Source organism: Odontesthes bonariensis, chromosome 18 (genome assembly GCF_027942865.1).
Source record: "Odontesthes bonariensis isolate fOdoBon6 chromosome 18, fOdoBon6.hap1, whole genome shotgun sequence".
NCBI lineage: Eukaryota > Metazoa > Chordata > Actinopteri > Atheriniformes > Atherinopsidae > Odontesthes > Odontesthes bonariensis.
This window is the reverse complement of record NC_134523.1, coordinates 13,405,645-13,425,000: the sequence shown is the minus strand read 5'-3', so window position 1 is coordinate 13,425,000 and position 19,356 is coordinate 13,405,645. Positions and strand designations below refer to the sequence as shown.

The 19,356-nt window shown below is 41.8% G+C and overlaps 2 protein-coding genes across 3 annotated transcripts; both read right to left on the bottom strand.

The window, feature by feature from the left end:
• Positions 1-11,429: 11,429 nt before the first annotated feature.
• fabp4a (fatty acid binding protein 4a) lies at positions 11,430-12,896 on the bottom strand. The gene is made up of 4 exons (XM_075449781.1): positions 12,725-12,896; positions 12,302-12,477; positions 12,101-12,202; positions 11,430-11,684 (listed from the first exon to the last, which is right to left on the bottom strand). The coding sequence occupies exons 1-4, from the start codon at positions 12,795-12,797 to the stop codon at positions 11,631-11,633; spliced, it is 405 nt and encodes a 134-aa protein (XP_075305896.1). The 5' UTR covers positions 12,798-12,896; the 3' UTR covers positions 11,430-11,630.
• A 2,149-nt stretch (positions 12,897-15,045) lies between these two features.
• Positions 15,046-17,808, bottom strand: mrpl53 (mitochondrial ribosomal protein L53). Of its 2 annotated transcripts, none has more exons than XM_075449715.1 (3): positions 17,698-17,808; positions 16,677-16,789; positions 15,046-15,268 (listed from the first exon to the last, which is right to left on the bottom strand). In XM_075449715.1, exons 1-3 carry the CDS (start codon positions 17,790-17,792, stop codon positions 15,150-15,152), a joined length of 327 nt encoding a protein of 108 aa, XP_075305830.1. In that variant the 5' UTR covers positions 17,793-17,808; the 3' UTR covers positions 15,046-15,149. The 2 variants fall into 2 exon arrangements, with proteins under 2 accessions (XP_075305830.1, XP_075305831.1); XM_075449716.1 differs by having other exon boundaries at positions 15,046-15,265.
• Between the last annotated feature and the right edge of the window lie 1,548 nt (positions 17,809-19,356).

Here is a 19,356-nt window from a genome sequence, read left to right as displayed (position 1 = left end):
GCCTATTGATCTAATTTAAATTACATCAAATTCTGCCATCGGAATCATCTAACAATGATGTATTTGTCCACTATCTAATGTTTGTAATTACAAGCTGTTTTGTTTGCACCCTCTTTCATTGTGTCTTAGGTGAATTCTTCATTCCTTTTTACTGCGCATGCATCTAAAAATAAAACAGTTCTTCATGAAGCTGACATTTTGTAACAAAGTGTACATACTGAGATTAGAAGTTGTAAGTTCTGGCCTGCAACCTTATATAAAAATGCATCAATTGAGTGACAAATCAGTAATTGGACAAACAGGTCAATGGGGTCAGCAACTCAACACTGTCTAAAACTGACCGGCTGCTCATTTGTTTTAAGAAAAACTGCATATGACACTCTCTCTCTCTCTCTCTCTCTCTCTCTCTCTCTCTCTCTCTCTCTCTCTCTCTCTCTCTCGTTCAGACACACACAACAGCACACAGGGCCTCTCTTTTTCATTATTTCCCTCTTTTCTTATCACTTCACTCCTCAGGACCAGCTCGCTCCTGTCTCTTACTTTTCTCACTCCCTTTCTTTGTCTTCCTCATCTCTGGTTTTTACTCCCCCGTCTGCTTTGATCAAAGGGGGAGGGGGGCATTGTATTTGCTGACTCGGCTGGCCTGACTCTTTGGGTTAGGTGTTAGGTCTGCCAGCTCTACATGATTGTACCGGGCCTGGTGAATGGAGCCAGTGAGGCGGACACCAATGAGCGTTATCCCGGTCGACAGAGGCCATACGATGACTGTGCCCAAATGTAATCGGGTCCAAATAAAAGCTGTGTCCGGCAAATGCTGACCCCTATAGAAACCCAATAACCTGGTGGGATTATGGTTGGCTATAGAGGTGTCTGTGTGTGTCTGCGTGTGTGTACGGGTGTGTGCAAGTGTGTGTGTGTGCGTGTGTGTGTGTGTGCTGGAAGAAAGGTAGATCCATTGAACCTGGGTTACCAGATTGCTTGATTGTGTAAACTGATTGTTAATGTTTATGTTATCGGACATGAAATGAAAAATGAAAGCCGGTGTAACTCTTATGCAATACCAATTAAAAAAATGTTGGGATGCAGTTCCCAGATGTTTGTAGAATGCAAGGATTTGCAAATCTCATAAAGCAATATTTTATTCCTAATAAAACATAGAAAACTAAACTAAAATGCTGAAGATGGGTCAGCTTACGTTTAACGTCACCAAAATCATTAGCTCATCTTACATTTGATGGCGGTAAACGGCTTCAGAAAAGTTGGGACTGGGTCAAGAAAATGCTTGAAAAGTAAGTGGTACTAAAAAAGAAACACCTGGAGGACGAATCAGAATCTTAAATCCTTTTGGAAAACAATGGATGCTGCATCTTCCTGATTAAAAGAGGGACCATCCGGATTGTTAGCAGCACTCACTTTAAGGTGCCTACATCTCTGATATGTTGATGAAGATTCTCAGTCATCCAGGTCATGGTAATCATAAGAGCTTGAATGAGGACAACTGGACTCCTTCTTGCATCTTGAAGAGGTTTCACCTCTCATACGATAGTAGATGGTGGGGAGCATCAGCTTATAAGCCACTGGTGAACATGACCATGACTTTTCGTTGCTGCTTTCAAATTCAAGATGAGCCAACATTTTACATGAAGCAACAAACCGCCTCAATTCCAAATTTTGTTTGTTTTATTATGAATTAATATATTGGTTTAAATGATTATTAGTTTTTATTTACATTTTAAAACCCTCCCAACACGCACACAAACACACGTGCCAGCGTGCTTTGAAGACAGCCATCTTTCAGCTGATTTCTTTGGTGTCCACGTCTGTCAGAGAGTTTGCGCGTACTGTTGAGTGTGAGACGGGCTAAAGGGAGCATTAACTGGCTTAAAAAACACACACAGTTCACAGAGTTCCTGTGAAACAGGTTGCTTTGTCTGAACAGGATGTGTACCATGCTCCGAGACATACACTGATGGAACAAGGTCATCATATGACCCGACAGTGCCGACAAAGTTTTTTTTTTTAAACCAGTTCGTGTTTGGACCATTTTGTGTTGTTTCAGACTCTTCGTGCACACAAAAACACGACAGTGGCAAAGCAAGAACAGTGTTTTGTTAATCTATCAAAAATAAAGGATTGAAATATAACAATTACAAAAGATTAGTTCTATAAAAACGCTTAATAAAAAAGTTTAATTGAGGACATTATTAATGTTATCTTGAGTTTGGGTCTGTTCTTTGGATTTGTTTGATGTTTATTGTTAATTTGTGCTATGAAAAAGTTCAATTGAAATAAACAAATGTAAGAGTGGTTTTGTCACAGACTGAATACACAGAATTAGGCAATTATGATCTTATCTCTCTTATCTCTCATAAAAACACTGAAAGCAAAAGGGTTTTCAACACATAAACCATGACTTTTTGCAAAGTTTAGGTAAAATATAGGCTACAAAAGATCCTAAATAAAGAGCCATCGGGGAGTCGAAAGAGCCGGCTCTTCTTTGGGAGCCGAGTCAAAAGAGCTGGCTCTTCTTTGGAAGCCGAGTCAAAAGAGCCGGCTCTCGGAAAATAGCCGAACTTCCCATCACTACTGGGCACTGGCATGTGCAAAGAATAACCAGGCACTAAGTGTGACTCCATTGTTTCCACTCCTACATTCAAACATGGTGAAGGCAGCATCACTCTGTGGGGATATTTGTCTCTAACAGCCCTGAGAGTTGAGTTAAGAAAGAGGAACAGATAAATTAACATTTCTATTTTAAGATCTGAAACAAAGGTTCTGCAAACTTTCTGTCTGCACAGTAATTGCTCCAAAACACTCATCGTTGGCTCAGTCTGGTGAGTGCTTTGGCCTTGACATTTATGTCTTTCAGTTTAAAAAAAAAAAAAAAAAGAATAATTCCCTGACATTTTTCAGTTCTTGAAATGCGAAACAATGATAAGATCACTGTAAAAGTGTAAAATTTCAAAAACGATGTTTCCTGCCGAGAAGTGGAGAAGTTTGTGTTAAATATTTGAGGGGAAAAAGTGATACCACACTGACACTGAAATACTGGACATGCAGCCAGTAGCCAGTTAGTTTCGTAGTCAGCAGACCATCCGGACACGATGAGGTTTTGAAGTCAGAGCTGAGGAATGCGACAAACTTACTCTCAGCTTAATAAACTACGAAGTACTACGAACTACTAAGAAGTGCTCTTGTTAATTCTATGTTTGGTTTTCAGTCCATTTTGTTGATGGGAACCAGCTGTTACGGTCACGCTGATTAGAAATGAAGGAGGTATCAGTCTCAGTAAGAAATATCTTTTAACAATGTTGGCGTTTGGTTGAAAATATTTCTGTAGTTTGTCAAAAAATGGGGAGATAATTCGGTACAATTCACATTATTACAAGATTTTTTTGTTCACACTTTCACTTGTGAAACTAAACTTTAAGATCAGGTATCTTAAATGACGGGGTAATATCATTTCTATCAGACAGGCTGTCAAAACTGTCAATTCAGTGTTGGAATGAGTGACTCCCTCATGCGTGTGGAATTCAGCCACAGTTTAAGTGAGAGTCCACAGATAGCAGCACATCACTGGTCTCGGCCAACATTGATTTGCAACCCTTTCCGAAAAGCAGTGACTCACAGAACTCCAAAAAATTCAGATAAGTTTGTCAGAGAGCCCACTGCGTTAGATTTCACTCATGCACATGTGGGAAAGTAAGCTTAGGCTTCATGCACTTTTGAACTATTTTTTTAATTGGCATTTTGCCTTGAATGTAAAACATGCACTGGTTTACGCTCTTACTGCAGACAAAGGTAAGAGCACACTGATTTAGCTCACTCAGAGAGTGCCTACTGGGTTACAGGTTACAGAATTGAGCAAAGTATTCATCAGTCACCCAGAGAATGTGGGGAAAGGGTTCACTTACATCCTGTTTTGAGAGGATGGACAGGATGGCTTTCATGTGATTTATGTATAATTTACTGCAGTTGGTCATAATTCATCTGGCATTTCATGTGTAGTTCGGTGCTGTTCTTTCAGTCTCATATAGGATTAATCTCTTTAATTCGCTGATTTCGTGCAGAAATGAATGTCTGAACAGTTGCTCTCCTCAGCAATTTGGTTTTGTACTTCCTCAAATCTGTTCAGCATCCAATGAATAACGTCATTCTCACACTGTAAATGTACATTTCTTTCAGCTGAAACATCAAAATTGTTTGTGCGTAAGAGGAACAGCTACTTCACGCGCTGAAGCAGCAGAGGGAAGTCCTTGCTACCTTTGGCCTATAAAAGAGTCAAAATTCCTGCTATGTCTTAAGTGTAACAGTGAGAACCAATTAAGTGAATTATGTCTGCTTCCCTGGAGCTCTGACAGGAACATCCAAGGGAAGAATGAGAGCACAACTTCTCTCCCACTGGCCTCTGGTTCAAGCTAATTCCCCCTCCTCACTGCTTTATCCCTCACCGAATTCTCTCCATTTCCTTTAATGTCCTGCTCCTTCCCCCTGCTGTAAGCGCGCAGTGGTGGGGTTTGTGCATGCACTGCAGCCGTACCAATTTTCTTTGTTTTCTGGGAGAAATTTCACCCACCTCTGCAGTTCCTTCATTCGAACCCGCTCAGCAGTCCAAAAGGTGTTCACAATGTTTCACCATCTCTCCAGCGTAACCTTTGTTCCCGGCATCACTCATTACAGCGGTGTCAGAATTCTGGTGTTTGGTCACATGCTTAATTTCGCTCCCTTCTGCTTTTTTTTTTTTTTTTTTTTACCCTCATCAAAGGTGCCTGACAAGACAAAGAGCAAAGAAAAGAGTTGACACACACAGGGTGCTTGTTTGTTTAATGTGCAGCTGTGCATTGCAGGGCAGGCAGCGAGGTTCTTTCCTGGTGAGTTTCCCATGGACTTCAACCGAAACAGCTGTAAACCCACAGGCCTTCAGATTAATGCTGACACAAAGTTTTTTTTTTTTTTTTAAACATCACTTTTCCCATATGCAAATATCTGTTGCAGCTTTAAATGTTTTGTGGGTTCCACTGCTGCATTTTTGCACATGATACCGTGATCATCCATCATTTCTCACTATAGTGATGTACACGTGAAACAGAAATTATCATCAGCTCTGTTTTGAAACTGATCATCGTGGGGATTTGAAAAAAAAAAAAATCTTACCTGAAGGGTTAAGAGAGGTTTGCTGTTTGGTTTAATGCTGAAAGTCAGCAAGCAACTCAAAGAAAGGTCAGCCTGTGACAAATGGCTTCCGTTTTCCTCTTGCCTATCAGAGGCTGTGGTTATCTCTCCAGTGCATTGTTGGGAAGTGTCTGTTGCTTCGATGACCAAACAATAGGTCATCAGGAAAGTTGGCTTGATGGACATTTTGCAATTTTTTGTTTCCACATAAAGTCCAAACTGTCCATGTGGGGGATCTGTATGTGACTGTAGAGAGGGACTAACTGTTTTTTTTCTTTAAGTTAAGCAGACGTTTTACTCTGCAAAAGTGTGGACATCCTTGGTAAAAATTATTATTATTGAATGTAGAAATGACACAAAAACAGAGAAAGGAAAACTAATCTGCATCAGATATAATGTTCAAGATGTCACATTTCTAAAATACTGTGGTAAAATGACATGCTTTTCCCCATATTTTATGGTTTTAAATGAACACAGAAGGAAAAAAAGAACGAAGCAAATGTCACCATTGTTCTTTTAAAATACTTTTTTTTTCAGGTTCGGGTCTCCCTCTCTTCATCGTCAGTTTTTCCGCAGCATTCGGTGAGGTGCCACCTGCTGCTGCTGTAACCCAGGACGCGGTCCATCCACCGGCCCTGTTCAACAACTGGAGAGGTGTTTTTAATGAAGTTTGGTTAGATACTGCTGAAGCTCTTTTTCAATCAAACAGTGTTTTGAAATTTTTTTTTTTTTTCAGCAGTCTTACAAGCATAAAGTTAGCGAGCTTTTCTTGTTTTTCCAGATTTCAACTTGACATCCACTCTTCTTAAATAACATTTCTTATTTACGTAGCAGATCGGTGAAAAATGCTGCTGGAAAATGCTTTACCATCTTTTGATGGTTTTCTCCTGCTTTTTGGGTATTAATTATTGTGATCTAATCTTCAACTGCTTCCCGCTTTAAACAAAACAAAACAGAAATGATCCACAAATTTTGCCCAAAATGCTGAAAAGGGTGCTTCATTTCTCATTTTTTTGGTTCGTCTTGGTTAACTGAATAAAAGCTCTCCTTAAACTGACTGAATTCAAGCCAAACTAAAAAAAACTAATGTGAACCACTGAAACCGGGACGGGACAGACAAACAGCATAGTTTGATATATCAACACTGTTTAACCATACCAACTGCAGCAGAAGGTCAGCTAGTCCATGCTTATGGCATAGAAACCACAACAAAGTCTTAGTTCTCCGTTAGTTTATCCAGGGAAAAAGTTTATCCAGGTAGTCAAAACAGGGCAAATCTGTCTGCCGCCACACCTGAAGTCAGCAGTGTGGCTCTTTGGGTCATGAAATGTATTTCACTTTTGAAAATGTTCATTTTAGTGCAAAAACAGGTATGCTTTGCTCACATTTCACGAGTAAAATACAAGCAAAGACGTTATTTTGTTTGTTCGCTTTTGTTTTTTTCCCAGCAGCCCTGTGGGCCTCATAAAATGCATGCGTCTTTTGTTTTCCATGGTTTGACTGTAATGATTTAGTGTTTGAAGCAAGTCTTCCTTCACAGAAGTTGCGTTCAAGCTCGTCCTGTGGCCGTAAAAAATAAACATCTCTGCATGCTACCAAGTCACTCCGCTTTTTCCTGTGAGCGGAGCACAAAGAATGCTTAATGTGAACAAACAGAGGCAATCTGCAATGTTACTTTCCACCTGGTTAATTAACACTGACAAACATCTGTTTATCACATAAGCATGCTTGTAATATCCCAATCACTGACCCCCAAGTCTCGCTGTCACCCCCTTCAGATTACAAATCACATGTTCTGTCACACAGGAGTTGGAGGAAGGGCTCGGATGACTTTTATTGCCTCGCTTGGCATTACTTCATCTGTTTATGAGCAGAAAACACAGCACAGACAAAAGAACAGACAGGTAGTTGTACTTGTATAAACGCTACAGCCATAGCTCAGGCTTTGGTTTGAACTGCTCTCTTGGGGCTTACTATTGTATAGGGCCTGGTTTGCATAGTGTCACTTTAAAGATTTCCACCATCCTTCCTCTTTGCTTTACAATCACTTGCAGGGGCCTCACTCCAAGCTAATCTGCGACAGGAACTCCTGCTGGTAGGACTTGAAAAAACAGTGATTTTTTCTTTGTGGAGCTCTCAAAGACAAAAAAAGAAATGCACTTCCTCATATTCACTACAGAGTCTTTTAGAAGCTATAGCTCGAGCTGCTATCTTCTTTGGATGAACAGTATACAACGGCTTTATCAAAACTTTAACTGAAAGCTGAATCACAGAGAACAGCCTCAGTCAATCTCTAATTGCTCATTTCAGAACTGGTATACAGCATCTTCTGTAACTATGTCAAGAATGTGCAAAGCCCAAATATATATAAATTCAGGCTTTTCAACACAGAAAAATATCAGATATATGCATCTCTCTGCTGAATTTTAGATTGTTTCAGGGATTAAAATGTGTCGTCTACAACAAAGAGCGTGTTCGTATGGATTCCTCCTGCTAACCTGCTAACCGTGCTCCATTCGAAGGCAACAAGTGTCCACGACTGAGCTTTTTTGCTCTTTTGGACAAAATAATGAGTGAAGAGAAGAGCACAAACAAACCGAGTGTTCAATGCGTTTTCATTTTTGTGCTGCATTGTGCTGAAAAAAGCTGGATGTTTGGCCTAACTGAGCAGATTTGGTGAGGGAAGCCATGCAGGCGGAGAGGAATCCTGAGAGAGGAGAACGGAGCTGATCCGGGAGGTGCGAGGATGGAGGGGAGTTGGGTTTGGTGGGGCAGTTTTGAGTGGGAAAAAATTAAATGCAGAAAAATAAAATAAGGTGGAATAAAAAGGCAGAATGTCATCAATTTCATTTCAAAGTGCATTTATACTGATTGTAAACAGACTCTAACCAGCCGCAGAGTGGACACACACAAAGGGATAGTTGAGGGGACAACTTTGTGGAGATACTCGGTCTGCACTGTGTGATCACAGGGCACCGCTTGCATAACACTCAGACACTAGTTGATGAAATCAAAATGTAGCCTGACTGGATTGCAAGGATTGGTGGAGAGAAATCTTGTTGCATAGCAACTAGGGAGCTAGTTGCTATGTTTCATGAGGCTTCATAGTTCTGCCGAGCTGTTTCGTTGCTCAGGAGACAGATCTTAGGTCAGCCTAGGTGACGGAGAGATCCTGCGGAGAGGGGCTGAGATTAAACCGATGTGGTTTTAGCAAATGATGAGGAACATTTCTCAGAAAGTCTCTTTTGAGAGCAGGTGGAAGCTGACCTGATGGCCACCCCCACCCTTTAGCAGAACCCTAAATAGAAAAACACTGAACTGTAGTGGGATTTGCATTGTTATTACAGAGAGATAGTCTTCTTGTTGTGTTTTTGCATCAGTTTTTCTGAAACCAAAGAACTGCGACTCAACAGGCCAGAGTGAGAAGTTTGTTGTAAAGTCACGTGAAGCGAGGGAAATCCCTATTTGTTCCAGCTGTCAGGGTTTGTGGCAATGTCAGTTTTTTTGGATGTTAAACTCCAGAAAATTCCAGAAAAAAACAACATCTTACACGACAGATTGGAAATTAAAAAAGCTGTATAGAGAGCTATAAAAACAACTTATTTCCTTAATTAAACATCAAAGACACACAACCAAAAAAAGTAAATTACCTATTTAGTTATCTGCCTATTTCTGCTCATCTACACAGTTCTTCACGTGTGGAAAAAAACGGGAACAATTTTGTCCCAATTCTGTCTCTGCTTTCCAGATTACAGCGTTGTGACTGAAAATTTCAACAGCCCAGACACAACACTTCATTTCTGTTCCACTACATGCCTTTAAACATTTAGTTTGGTGTCTCTAAGCAGCCCCGAATCACATTACGAGCAAGAAGTTCTCCAGGGATGCGTCTCATCCTCAGGCCGCGACTGCGTAGATAAACAACCACTCATAAATCACCACTCTGCTGGGCAGGCCGTATATAGCGTGAGAGTTTAAGCTCGTATGATATTCCCATGCATCTGAATAGCTGTTGAAGCACCTAAATATGAAAAGGGTTTGTGTTTGTCAGAGTTTTAAGTTGAGGGCAGGCAGAGGACAAGCAGAGGAAGGGTGTCAACACTACAGCTAAAGTGGAGCTTTCCAGATGTTATGCAAAGGATGTGAGTTCTTTCCTCTGAAGTCCAAGACCATCTCTCTTGACAACAAAACAACCCCGGGGTCGACCAGATTTCATTGTCTATCAGGCACGAGAACATGCAAACTAAAACTTATGCTGTACTTCAGTGTGTACAGTGTGTTCTCGTACATCACATGATCAAAAAAAGTCTCTTTTTTTGTGACCTCCCCTGACAATTTAACCATGGTAGATCTCTCTCCCTCTACCTCCTTCATGAGCGTTTCCCTAAATGTTCCCTGATACTTCTGTAGAAGTCTCACCTCTATAAACTGTAGGCAGGAGTGAAAAACATCCCTTCCTATCCAACCTCTGCCCCACACATACTCAAAACCAAATTTATGTCTCTCATGTTTTCGTGGGTCGGCTCAGTTCGAGTGTTCAAGCTCCTTTCAGAATGTGAGGCTCGTTTTGTCGACTGTTTCTAAAACCGTTTCCAGACCCAGCTTCCAAATTGCGCTGCAGTTCATCAAGACCAAACCATGGACCGCTGATGCAAGATGTCGAAGATAAAACAGGGAGGAGGAGGTCTGCCGCGTTCCCTGCAGTTGTCCAAACAGAATGATGTGGATGCCTGCGGACTTTCGAGCAGTGCACCTGTAAGTCAATCCACAGCAGATGTGCCTTTGGAGTGTTTTTGTAACGCGCAGACGGGATCCACAGCATTCTGAACAGCCATCGCATGAGGAGAAGATATAAGCAGGGGGCCGGTGCGTCTGTTTTTCCTAGCTTAGGAAGTCATGTAGGTTAAAGGAGCTGACGTCTTCAGTTGATCTGCTGTGAAAACTCTTCAAAGTTTGTGAGATCTAAGCAAATTTATTTGGGACACCTATCCAAATATAGTGAACTCTATTACAACAAGCAATACAATAAGGATTGAATGACTTTATAAAGATCACAATGTTTCTTTTAAGAGGTTTTAAAGGAACAGTCTGGTCTTTATGGAGGATTTAGTTTGCGGTAGTTGAACTGACTGCACCACACCGTGAAGTGCTTCTGTCCGTCTACCTCCACTGACTTAAATAGAGTGGATTAAATAGTGCAAAAAAAAAGAATAATGGTTACATTCAAGTCTCTAAAGACTCCAAGTTTTTGCAGATTTGTGTATTTTGTTGCTAGTTTAAACTCTTCTGGGGAGCTAAAGGAAGAATTTTCCATTTTGACCTTGAAGCACACAACACATTGAACGCATCTGGCGCATTTTGCCTCAATAGAAGGGAAATGTACGAGGCTTTTAAAAACATCCCAGAATCAACTTTAACATGCTGACTTTTGCTGGCTGTCAACATGTTACATTCTCATCCACTTGGCATGTTCCCAGAAGCTCAAACGTTGCATGTCCTTGACCGCCGGCAGTTCTATTGTCCGGGCCGAACGGAATTATTCCCACTATTCCACCTGCTTCAGCTGTTTTGGCCATTAGGTCCAATCAGTACTATCGTCTCCCTTTCCTGTCATGGGAAAGTGATTGTCGCCCCCCGAACAATCTTGCAGAAAAAAAAACTAACTTGACCAGAAGCCAAAGGGTGGGGATGTCTAAAGGGGGAGACTGATGGGGCTTTTAGTTTGTGTACTCCATCCACATGTACTTTAAGCTGCCAGTAAGTGTGCAATGGGAAATGTTTAACCTCCCAAAAAGGAAAATGGGAAACATTTCCCTCCTGACCTCTCTGGATGATGCTCTCAATAAGAGTTCACATTCCTGGAAGAAAAAGTCCCTGCCAACACACAGATGTACTAGACCGTTTGTTTTTGACCTTTAAGCCTGGGATATGTTTGACGTCTTCTCCTTTGCTTTAGCCTTGTGACCAAAGTAAGTACGCATAAAAATACAAGTCAAATTAGCTGGAAAACACAACTGCATGTGGGATAATTACACCATCACTCACCCACGATTAAGGTCAGGAAATCAACTTGTCAGATTAGGTGGTGTGATCCCATTAGAGCTTTTTTTTTTTCCTTCCCCTTTTTTTAAAAATACATACAACATTCCTCAGCATGCTTGAACGACTGGAATGCCTTCGGGAACTTAAATCTGTTAGTCTCAAACTTACTGATCGATCATTAATATTCAAATTCAAGAGGCGCCAACATTGACAAATTGTTTTGTTTGTTTTCCCACTCATTTTTATTCAAATCACCACAACAATTCCAAATGAAACCAAGAGTGTCATGTTGGAGAACAGAGGCACAGAAATCTGACTTTGGCAACAGTGAGGATAATGGGGAAAGAAGCAGAACACAGCATTTCGCTCATTGAACTGAGCCCGTCATCCAGCCGTGCATCCAACGTGCGATGCCATCATGCGTCCTTGACGTACGTCCTCACGGCGACCACGTCTCCCATAACACATTTCTGTGTGAAACAGATCAGGAGAGTTAGGAAAGCAGAACCAAAGCATTTTGAGCTGCATCATAGTCCTGCATATCTTTCTTCTACACACAGTTTCGTATCAGCCGAGTCCTGTGCGTTGCTTTTTTGTAGTTTTAATACTTTGTGGTATTGTTTTGGATCCTGCTAAACCAAGATCTCCTGGATATCAACTCTTCAACTACAATTTATTACCATCCTGGGTTACTGGCTCACAGGGATCACTTCATAGGTAGTTTATTTCTGTGCAGGTGGGAGGATGTCCAACTTAAAATGTGCACAAGTTATCCAAATAATTAAATAATAATAATAATAATAACCTACCATACAGAAAGTTACTTGCTGCCCATGTATTCACCAATTAGATTCCCTACGCAAAAATCAGTGACATGCATTCTTACCGCTATCAATTTCCCATCAGAGACCTCCCTCTCGATACAGGTTTCTTTGCCGTCCCAGCTCTGTTTCTGCAGAAGCTTGCCGTTCTCCAGAGTCATCACGGTCTGCGGGGCAGAGAAGGAGGGACACGCTGTGAAAACCCCGCAACAAAACAAAAAAATAAAAGCCTCAAAAAGTGTTCGTGCTCCTCGGACCACACTAACCCTGGTCTTTCTGTCGTCCGCGGTCGTCTCCTCGAAAGGCTCGCTGAGCTTGAACTTGATCTCAGTGGTCCTGAAGGTGCTCTGAGATTTCATGCAAACGGTCCCCTGCTCGTCCAAGCTCAGCACTAAATTGGGTTTGGTCCGGTTCCCCACCTGCCGGGTTGCAAATCCCACACCTGCGGGGCGGGAGGGCGGCAGCAGCAAAACGCATCAGATCCACACACAAACACAAACATTTCCAGTTTCAGGTCTTAGTTTCTGGATTCCAGAAACTCCTCAAATTACACCAACATGTTTATTTTTTATTTTTATTATTAAAATAAATAAATAAAAGCATTAGCATAACTTTCCAGTACATTCAGAATTAGTGCCTGAGTGATGTGCGTCTCTCCTAAAACTAGCTTAAACCACGCATTATCTCACCAATTGCTTTCATGTAGTCATCAAAGTTTTCGCTGGAAACCATCCTCCATGTCCCAATAAACTTGTCGACCATTTTCGCAGCCTTGTGAACGTGAAATCCTCAACAACAAACAAACAAAGTGAACTCGTCTGGTGCCTGTCAGGGTCAAAAAATCTCTCTCACTGATTTGGGAGACGAGGACAGGCGCTTTTAAAAGGGACAGTCCGCTTTTTCTTTTGGCAGCTGCAGTGGAAGCCAATCACAGCCAGCTACGTCACACAATAGTAGTTCAAGGCCCGCCTCCAACCGCACCCTCATTTGCTGGCAAAAGGGATGGGAGCAGTGGTTTTACAATCTGCAATTATAACTCTTTTCTCCGTTGTTAAAATATATTTTCAAAAAGCTCTAACATTCAGTAAAAGGTTATTCATCACTTTTTCTAATGCTACATTTTAAGGGTAAACAATTGTGTTGGCGATGCAGCTTGAGGTGGACCTGAACAAAGCCTCTGAAGTCCAAAGAAGATGACAAACAAAAGACTCTAATGTTCTAAGAATAAACCAAATGTTGCTGCACAGCAGAGGCTCTGAAGTTCAACATGTATACTGCTCACAGGGAGGAAGTAAAACCGAGCGAAGGGAAAACTAGGAACATAGTTACAACAGTAACAAGGGTGGCAATGTGCAAAGAAAGCCAGGGCAGTGTGTCTTATAGAGGTCATGACAACAGAAAACAGACGAAGAACAAACACACGAGACACGAGTGAGAAGCAAAGCCACAACAAGAAGCAAAACCAACAGAAGAAACCACAAGAGAGGATCTGTTTCGAAATGATGACCTGGAAGTGAAGCAAAGAGCTGGGCAATTTATTTAAAAAAAACACGAGTTAAGGAAGAATCTTACCTGAACCTTAAAGAGCGACGGACAAGAAAGAAACAAACCCAAAGAAACCCAGAACATGGCAAATTATTTCATTATCAATCAATATCAAGTGGGTTTTTTCCCCCCATATTATACAAATAGTAACAAATTGCTTTAAACGTGAGATTTACCGGATCCATTCAAAACAGTTTAAGACCACTTGAATTGCCTGGTTTGCACAAACCATTTGACTGGTTGGACTCTTCAAACACTAATTTAAATGTGTTGAAGTAAGGGATCATCGATGGACATATCAGGCGTGAGGCCAATGCAAAAACTGCCTTTAACTACAATATCAATAACAGTCCACAAGGATCCAATTACAAAAAAGAATATGTTAACTAATCTCCGAAAATACTAAGTGAAATATTTCAATCCTGAAAAAAATCTTAATCGGATTGACTTCTTCTGACTGGTGTCCAGGAAGTCATTTTCAAAAATAATTCCAGAAATATCTTAAACATAGAGTTTCATTGGTCCAAATCTGGTTTTAAGTGTATTTCTCCAGCTCAGCCGCTTAGTCCAAGTATGAACACTGCTGGTCTTATCTCCGAGTCATCGAATTTGCGTGTGGAAAAGACACAACACAACCAGTCTGAGATGGCAGGAGACTCGAGATGGACACAAAGAGATACACAACCATAAAGAGAAGTGACATTACCGCAAATGAATCCATCATGGCATTACAAAACAACCAGTGGCAGAAAATAACCAAAACGGCACACAAAACAAACTGGTCTATGACACCAAAAATAAATGTGAAACGATCCCATCTAATGCATGCATGGTTCATTATGACTCGGTCACCTCCAGTCTGAGTGTGTTGTGAATGGACTCGTACAAATCTGTGCTCTGAACTCGCATCTAAACCAAAATCTGTCCTTTTTCTTTGTTCAATAACTCATCGATATTCGACTACATCTCACTCCCGTAAGTGAATGTGTGAACGATATTTTTGAGAAAACAGTGGGCGTAAGAACAACGGATCGGACGGTAACAAGCAAAGAGGGTGGGGTTCCATTTCTGTGCGACTGGGCGAAAGGTTTTCCCTTCAGCGAGGCTCCATCTGAGTCTCTGTGCCAAATCACATTTACAGCCTGCTGTGTCAAAGGTTGGAGCTTGCGTAACGTTCCCTAAAACACTGGAAGAGTCTCTTTCATCAGGAAAACGTCACATCATGCAAGGACCCCCTCTGACCCCGACTGATCACAGCACAATTTTTTAGCAGCTGAAGCATTTTGAATTGATCTTTCAAATGAGCAGAAAATAAGTGCAGCTCGTGGGGCTGTTATCATTACAAGAAGGTTCAGTTTATGCAGCGGTCACAGCAAAATAAAAACAAACAAAAACAAAAAAACACCCGGCATAGTCTGACCCATAGATGTGTAACCCAACATCAAATAACACCAGAAGCACCATATGAATTAGCTGATATCTTTTTTTTTCTTTATTGTACATGTCCGAGAATATACACAGATAAATACATTTAAATTCGTAAAATGACAAGGTGGTGGGGGGTGGGGGTCACTTTTTTGCGGCAGTATTTGTCTGCGGGTCCTTGGCTGCGCAGCGCGACTGAAAGGCAGCCAGCATCTCGCTGCCGGTCAACTTTGCTCCCTTCATCACCAGCCTCTCTCCATCTACTGCGGTGAAGAAAGACAAAAGGCACAAGGACATGACTCATACATGCACAATAGGTCGGGAGCAGGAGGGAGGAAAGTTAACTCTGAGCAAAAGTCAAAACACACAGTAGAGTTGTTGGAGGGTAATTATCTGCTTTCTCTCATACAGGATGGTCCGGTGTATCCTAAAGGCTGCCGAGCCAAACAGACTATTCAACCAGATCGATCTTTCCTTTCCTTCATTTCCACTGCAACAAACAAGGACTAAACAAAAGTTCCGAGGGCGATCATTCACGCCGGAAAACAACACCGTAGGGAGGGTGTACTTTCCAGATTACTTAGAGGGCTCAACATCAACTGTTGCACCACTTCCCTGGGCCAAAGTGGAAAGTCTGAAGCAGCTGATCAAGTCAGTGAAAACAGATATGACGCAATCATTTTGTTTTTTTTATAGAAACTACGCTCATGTTGAAGATCTTAAACAATGACTTCACACTTGCCCAAATGGTCACAGCCACGGAATTTTTCCAGATGCAAGTGACCCATATTATTTGGCCCAAATCCTATTAACTTTTTTATTTTTTTAAATAAAACTGGCCTTCATTTTCTTTTTCGGACCAGTAGGTTTGGCAGCTGGACAGGTGGCCTGAAAAAAAGCTTCATTTCGAGGCCCGACCTGGAACCTTTCTGCACTGCACCCTTCAGATTGTGCGGGAGTATTCCTTTCGTCATTTTTCCGACATTCTGTCTCAGTCATCTCACATTTATTCTCTAACCACAGCTCCTGACACGCGTTAGCTTTACGCTGTGCTGGAGGAACGGCCGCTGCTGAGTGCAAACTCAACGTTCAAACACCGCCATTTGTGCAGTTGGGGGAAAAAAAAAAAAAAAGGAGCTATTCTGACTAATAAGCGCAGAATTAAGGCAATAAAACACCTTTAACTATTTCACAGCAGTTACTTTAGGAAGCGCAAAAAAAAAGGAACGTTCATACAGCTGAAGCACACCTCCTGGTCCAGCAGTACGTGGGCACGTTAGTCCGTACAATCTGTGTCAGGCAACGTGTTACTCTGCATTCTAAGAGTCAAAGTTGTGGTCAGACTATCACAATAAATCAGATGCATTGACGTATATGATAAATGCCAAAATGTCTGAGCTTTTACCATTCTTGTAACTGTCCTACAGTCCATCTCTTTTAATCAAACCCTTGATTAAAAGCTGCGTCTTGGACATTTTTCATTTCCAACATTTAAAATCGGTAGCGCAGACTACTTCAGACAGCTGAATCTCAGACTGAATCTCAAAAACTGTCACGCGAGGGTTCGGAAGACTCCGGAAACCCAAACTGCACATGGAGCCATAAACACCCCGCAGCCTGTAAGCCAAAAACACACACAAATATGAATGAAAGCGATCGGATCATTCTCACCATAAGTGATATCCACGACAGGTTCAGACTTGTCGTGTTTCACCGTGGTTATCACCTCACAGTTCATGTTGGAAGATCGGGCCTTCTCCGAGGCCACCCTGGCCAGAAACTCCCTGCGGAGTAAGACAGACAGCACATATCAGGAACAAGGAACACTGATAAACAGGGCGGCAAAGACAATCATCAATTATAAAAGGTTTAACCCCATAAATGGTTATTATTAGCGGTTCACTCGGAGACTGAGGTGTAAAATGTTTGAGTGAGCAGTTTCAGGTTTTAAGAGGCCTTTTCCAAACACAGTTCACATTTTGTTAAAAGTTTTGACTTTGCCCTTGCGTTTGTTGGAATACGACGATCAGCCTGATGCGACGGGAGCTTTGCATCAGGCAATGCCAAACAATATCAACGTTGCTATAAAATGACATAACTGGCCAGATGACACTGAATAACAATGACGACATTCACATAGACTGCTGCCTGTTACCGACAAGTGTCCTTCCAGTCTTATGCAAACCCTTTCTTTTCCTTTTTTTGGCTTCTATTTAGGGAATCTGCAGACATTTAAAGGCCCAATAGCACATCTGTTTATAAGTACAGGAAACATCACTGACTGTTTATTCACTTTATGCCCTTCTCATATTCGTTTCTTTACTCCATGACACCATGAACCAGAGGACGTTGCACCCTGGTTTTCCCCAAGTATGTACCGTGTGTCATGATAAAGTTTGTTTGTGTCACATTATCTTGATGCTCAGCTCAGTATTAAACTCAGTAGTATAGCACCTCTATATAACCCTGCTTTTAGGAACTAATTCGCAACATATTTTCCACTTCGGACTAAACTTCACACGAAACATGTCATGTAACGTTGCAGCACAACCCAATAAGAAAATGTGTTTAAGTCGTCTTAGGTGGTGTCTGCTGTTTCCCACTAACCGCGTCCGGGTTGTCAAAACCCGGCGTTTAACCACAGACCCGTCGCACACGACGACAGCGGCGACATTCAGCACACAATTCTTACCGTGTGGACCGGACATTGGACTCGAACGGACAAAACTGAACGGTTATGTTCTTCACAGCCTTCAACACCACAGTCGCTTTCCTGGGAGCCGCCATGTTTTCAATGCAGTGACCTCTAACCTCGTCGGTGAGTGATGCTTCCGGTAAAGGCCACTGGGGGGCGCTAGAAGATAAGGATTCACCCAGCTGAACTGTGCAAACTGTTTAGCAGGGCACGGTAGAGATTTTAAATGTAAATGAATTTGCTTTTCAGGATTTAAGCGTGTAGAGATACAATCAGCGGTGAGAGCTGATGTTCCGGTTATTGAATATTAGACTTCCCGTTACTTTTGTGAGGACCACAGCACAACAACAGCACCACCAGTGCATGGCATTCAAAGCAGTCACCTTGGACACAGTTCCAGCAGCACATTGCCCACAATGGCATGACAAACACATTAAGGTAAACTCTGAGGAAAACTGGTTGTGGCATATTCATGTGCTCATCGCTAATGTCAGAGAGCTGAACTACACTGGAGAATGAATTGGGGGGGATGGGGCTCTGTCATGACCGAAGTCAAAAAAGGAGACGCTGGTCTTCAAATAGACCATCAGAAAGACACATCTCATGATCAAATAGACAAGTAGAAATGGGGAACGCTGCTTGCAAAAAGAAAGGTCAACAGCAACTGTCAGGGTATAACAAATAAATGGGAACTAATTGAAATTTTTGCACATACATATGGGTATTTATAGAGCCTCCCTTTTTAGGACGTGTGAGGAGCAAATATGTTGTTCTCAGATCAGCACACCCTTGCTCACACAATTTATCCTTACTTCAACACGCCTCAAGTCTCTTTCCTGAACGTCCGACAGTCGGACCCAGCCTGTGACAGTTGGACAAGGGGGGCTCTAAATTTAGACATAAGGCTTCTGAAAGGCAGAAGCATTTCCTTTACACGCCCCACGTGCACGACACACACACACACACACACACACATAGTAAATAGATGCAGGAAACATACTCTCTGCGCGGCAATGAGAAAGTGGGGGAGAGGGTGCACAGAAACAATGAAGGCTCAAGGGGATGTTTGACCTAAAAGGAAAACAAGTTATTGTCTCAGTGTGGGATTTCATCCATCAAGGTCTCAGCCTGAGCACAATGATATGTTAAGAAAGGCTCTTTAATGGAAGCAGTGGTTTTGATAATGTTTGACTTGTGTCCTTTAGAACTGCAAGGCCTTATTACTGGTGCCCCTATGAATGGTTACAACTCTACTTCTCTGTTGCACTTTGAAAATGCTCGGGAGCACTTTTATTCGGCGCTCGTTCCCCTGTAGGTTAGATAAGGTTTGACTCTAGACTCTAGAGACTGAGATATTACCATTGTTGAATATAGAAGTGTCACTTCAGAGAATTAATTTGGAAATATAGCGTGACTGAACACCGCAGGTGTTTTGTAGAAATACCAGTAGCTTTACTTATGGAGAAATGGGTTTGCCCCTGAGGATCACACCTGATAACAATGCAGTTTCACTTTCTGTCATTTTTTTCTATTCTGTATGTCATATTCGACGCTTCAGGAAGTCTTATGAATCATTGGTCGTTCCCAGAGGTATTTATGTCACAAAGTGACAGCACGTCTGGCAAAACTGAAAGAAATAAAAATCTGGTGCTTCAC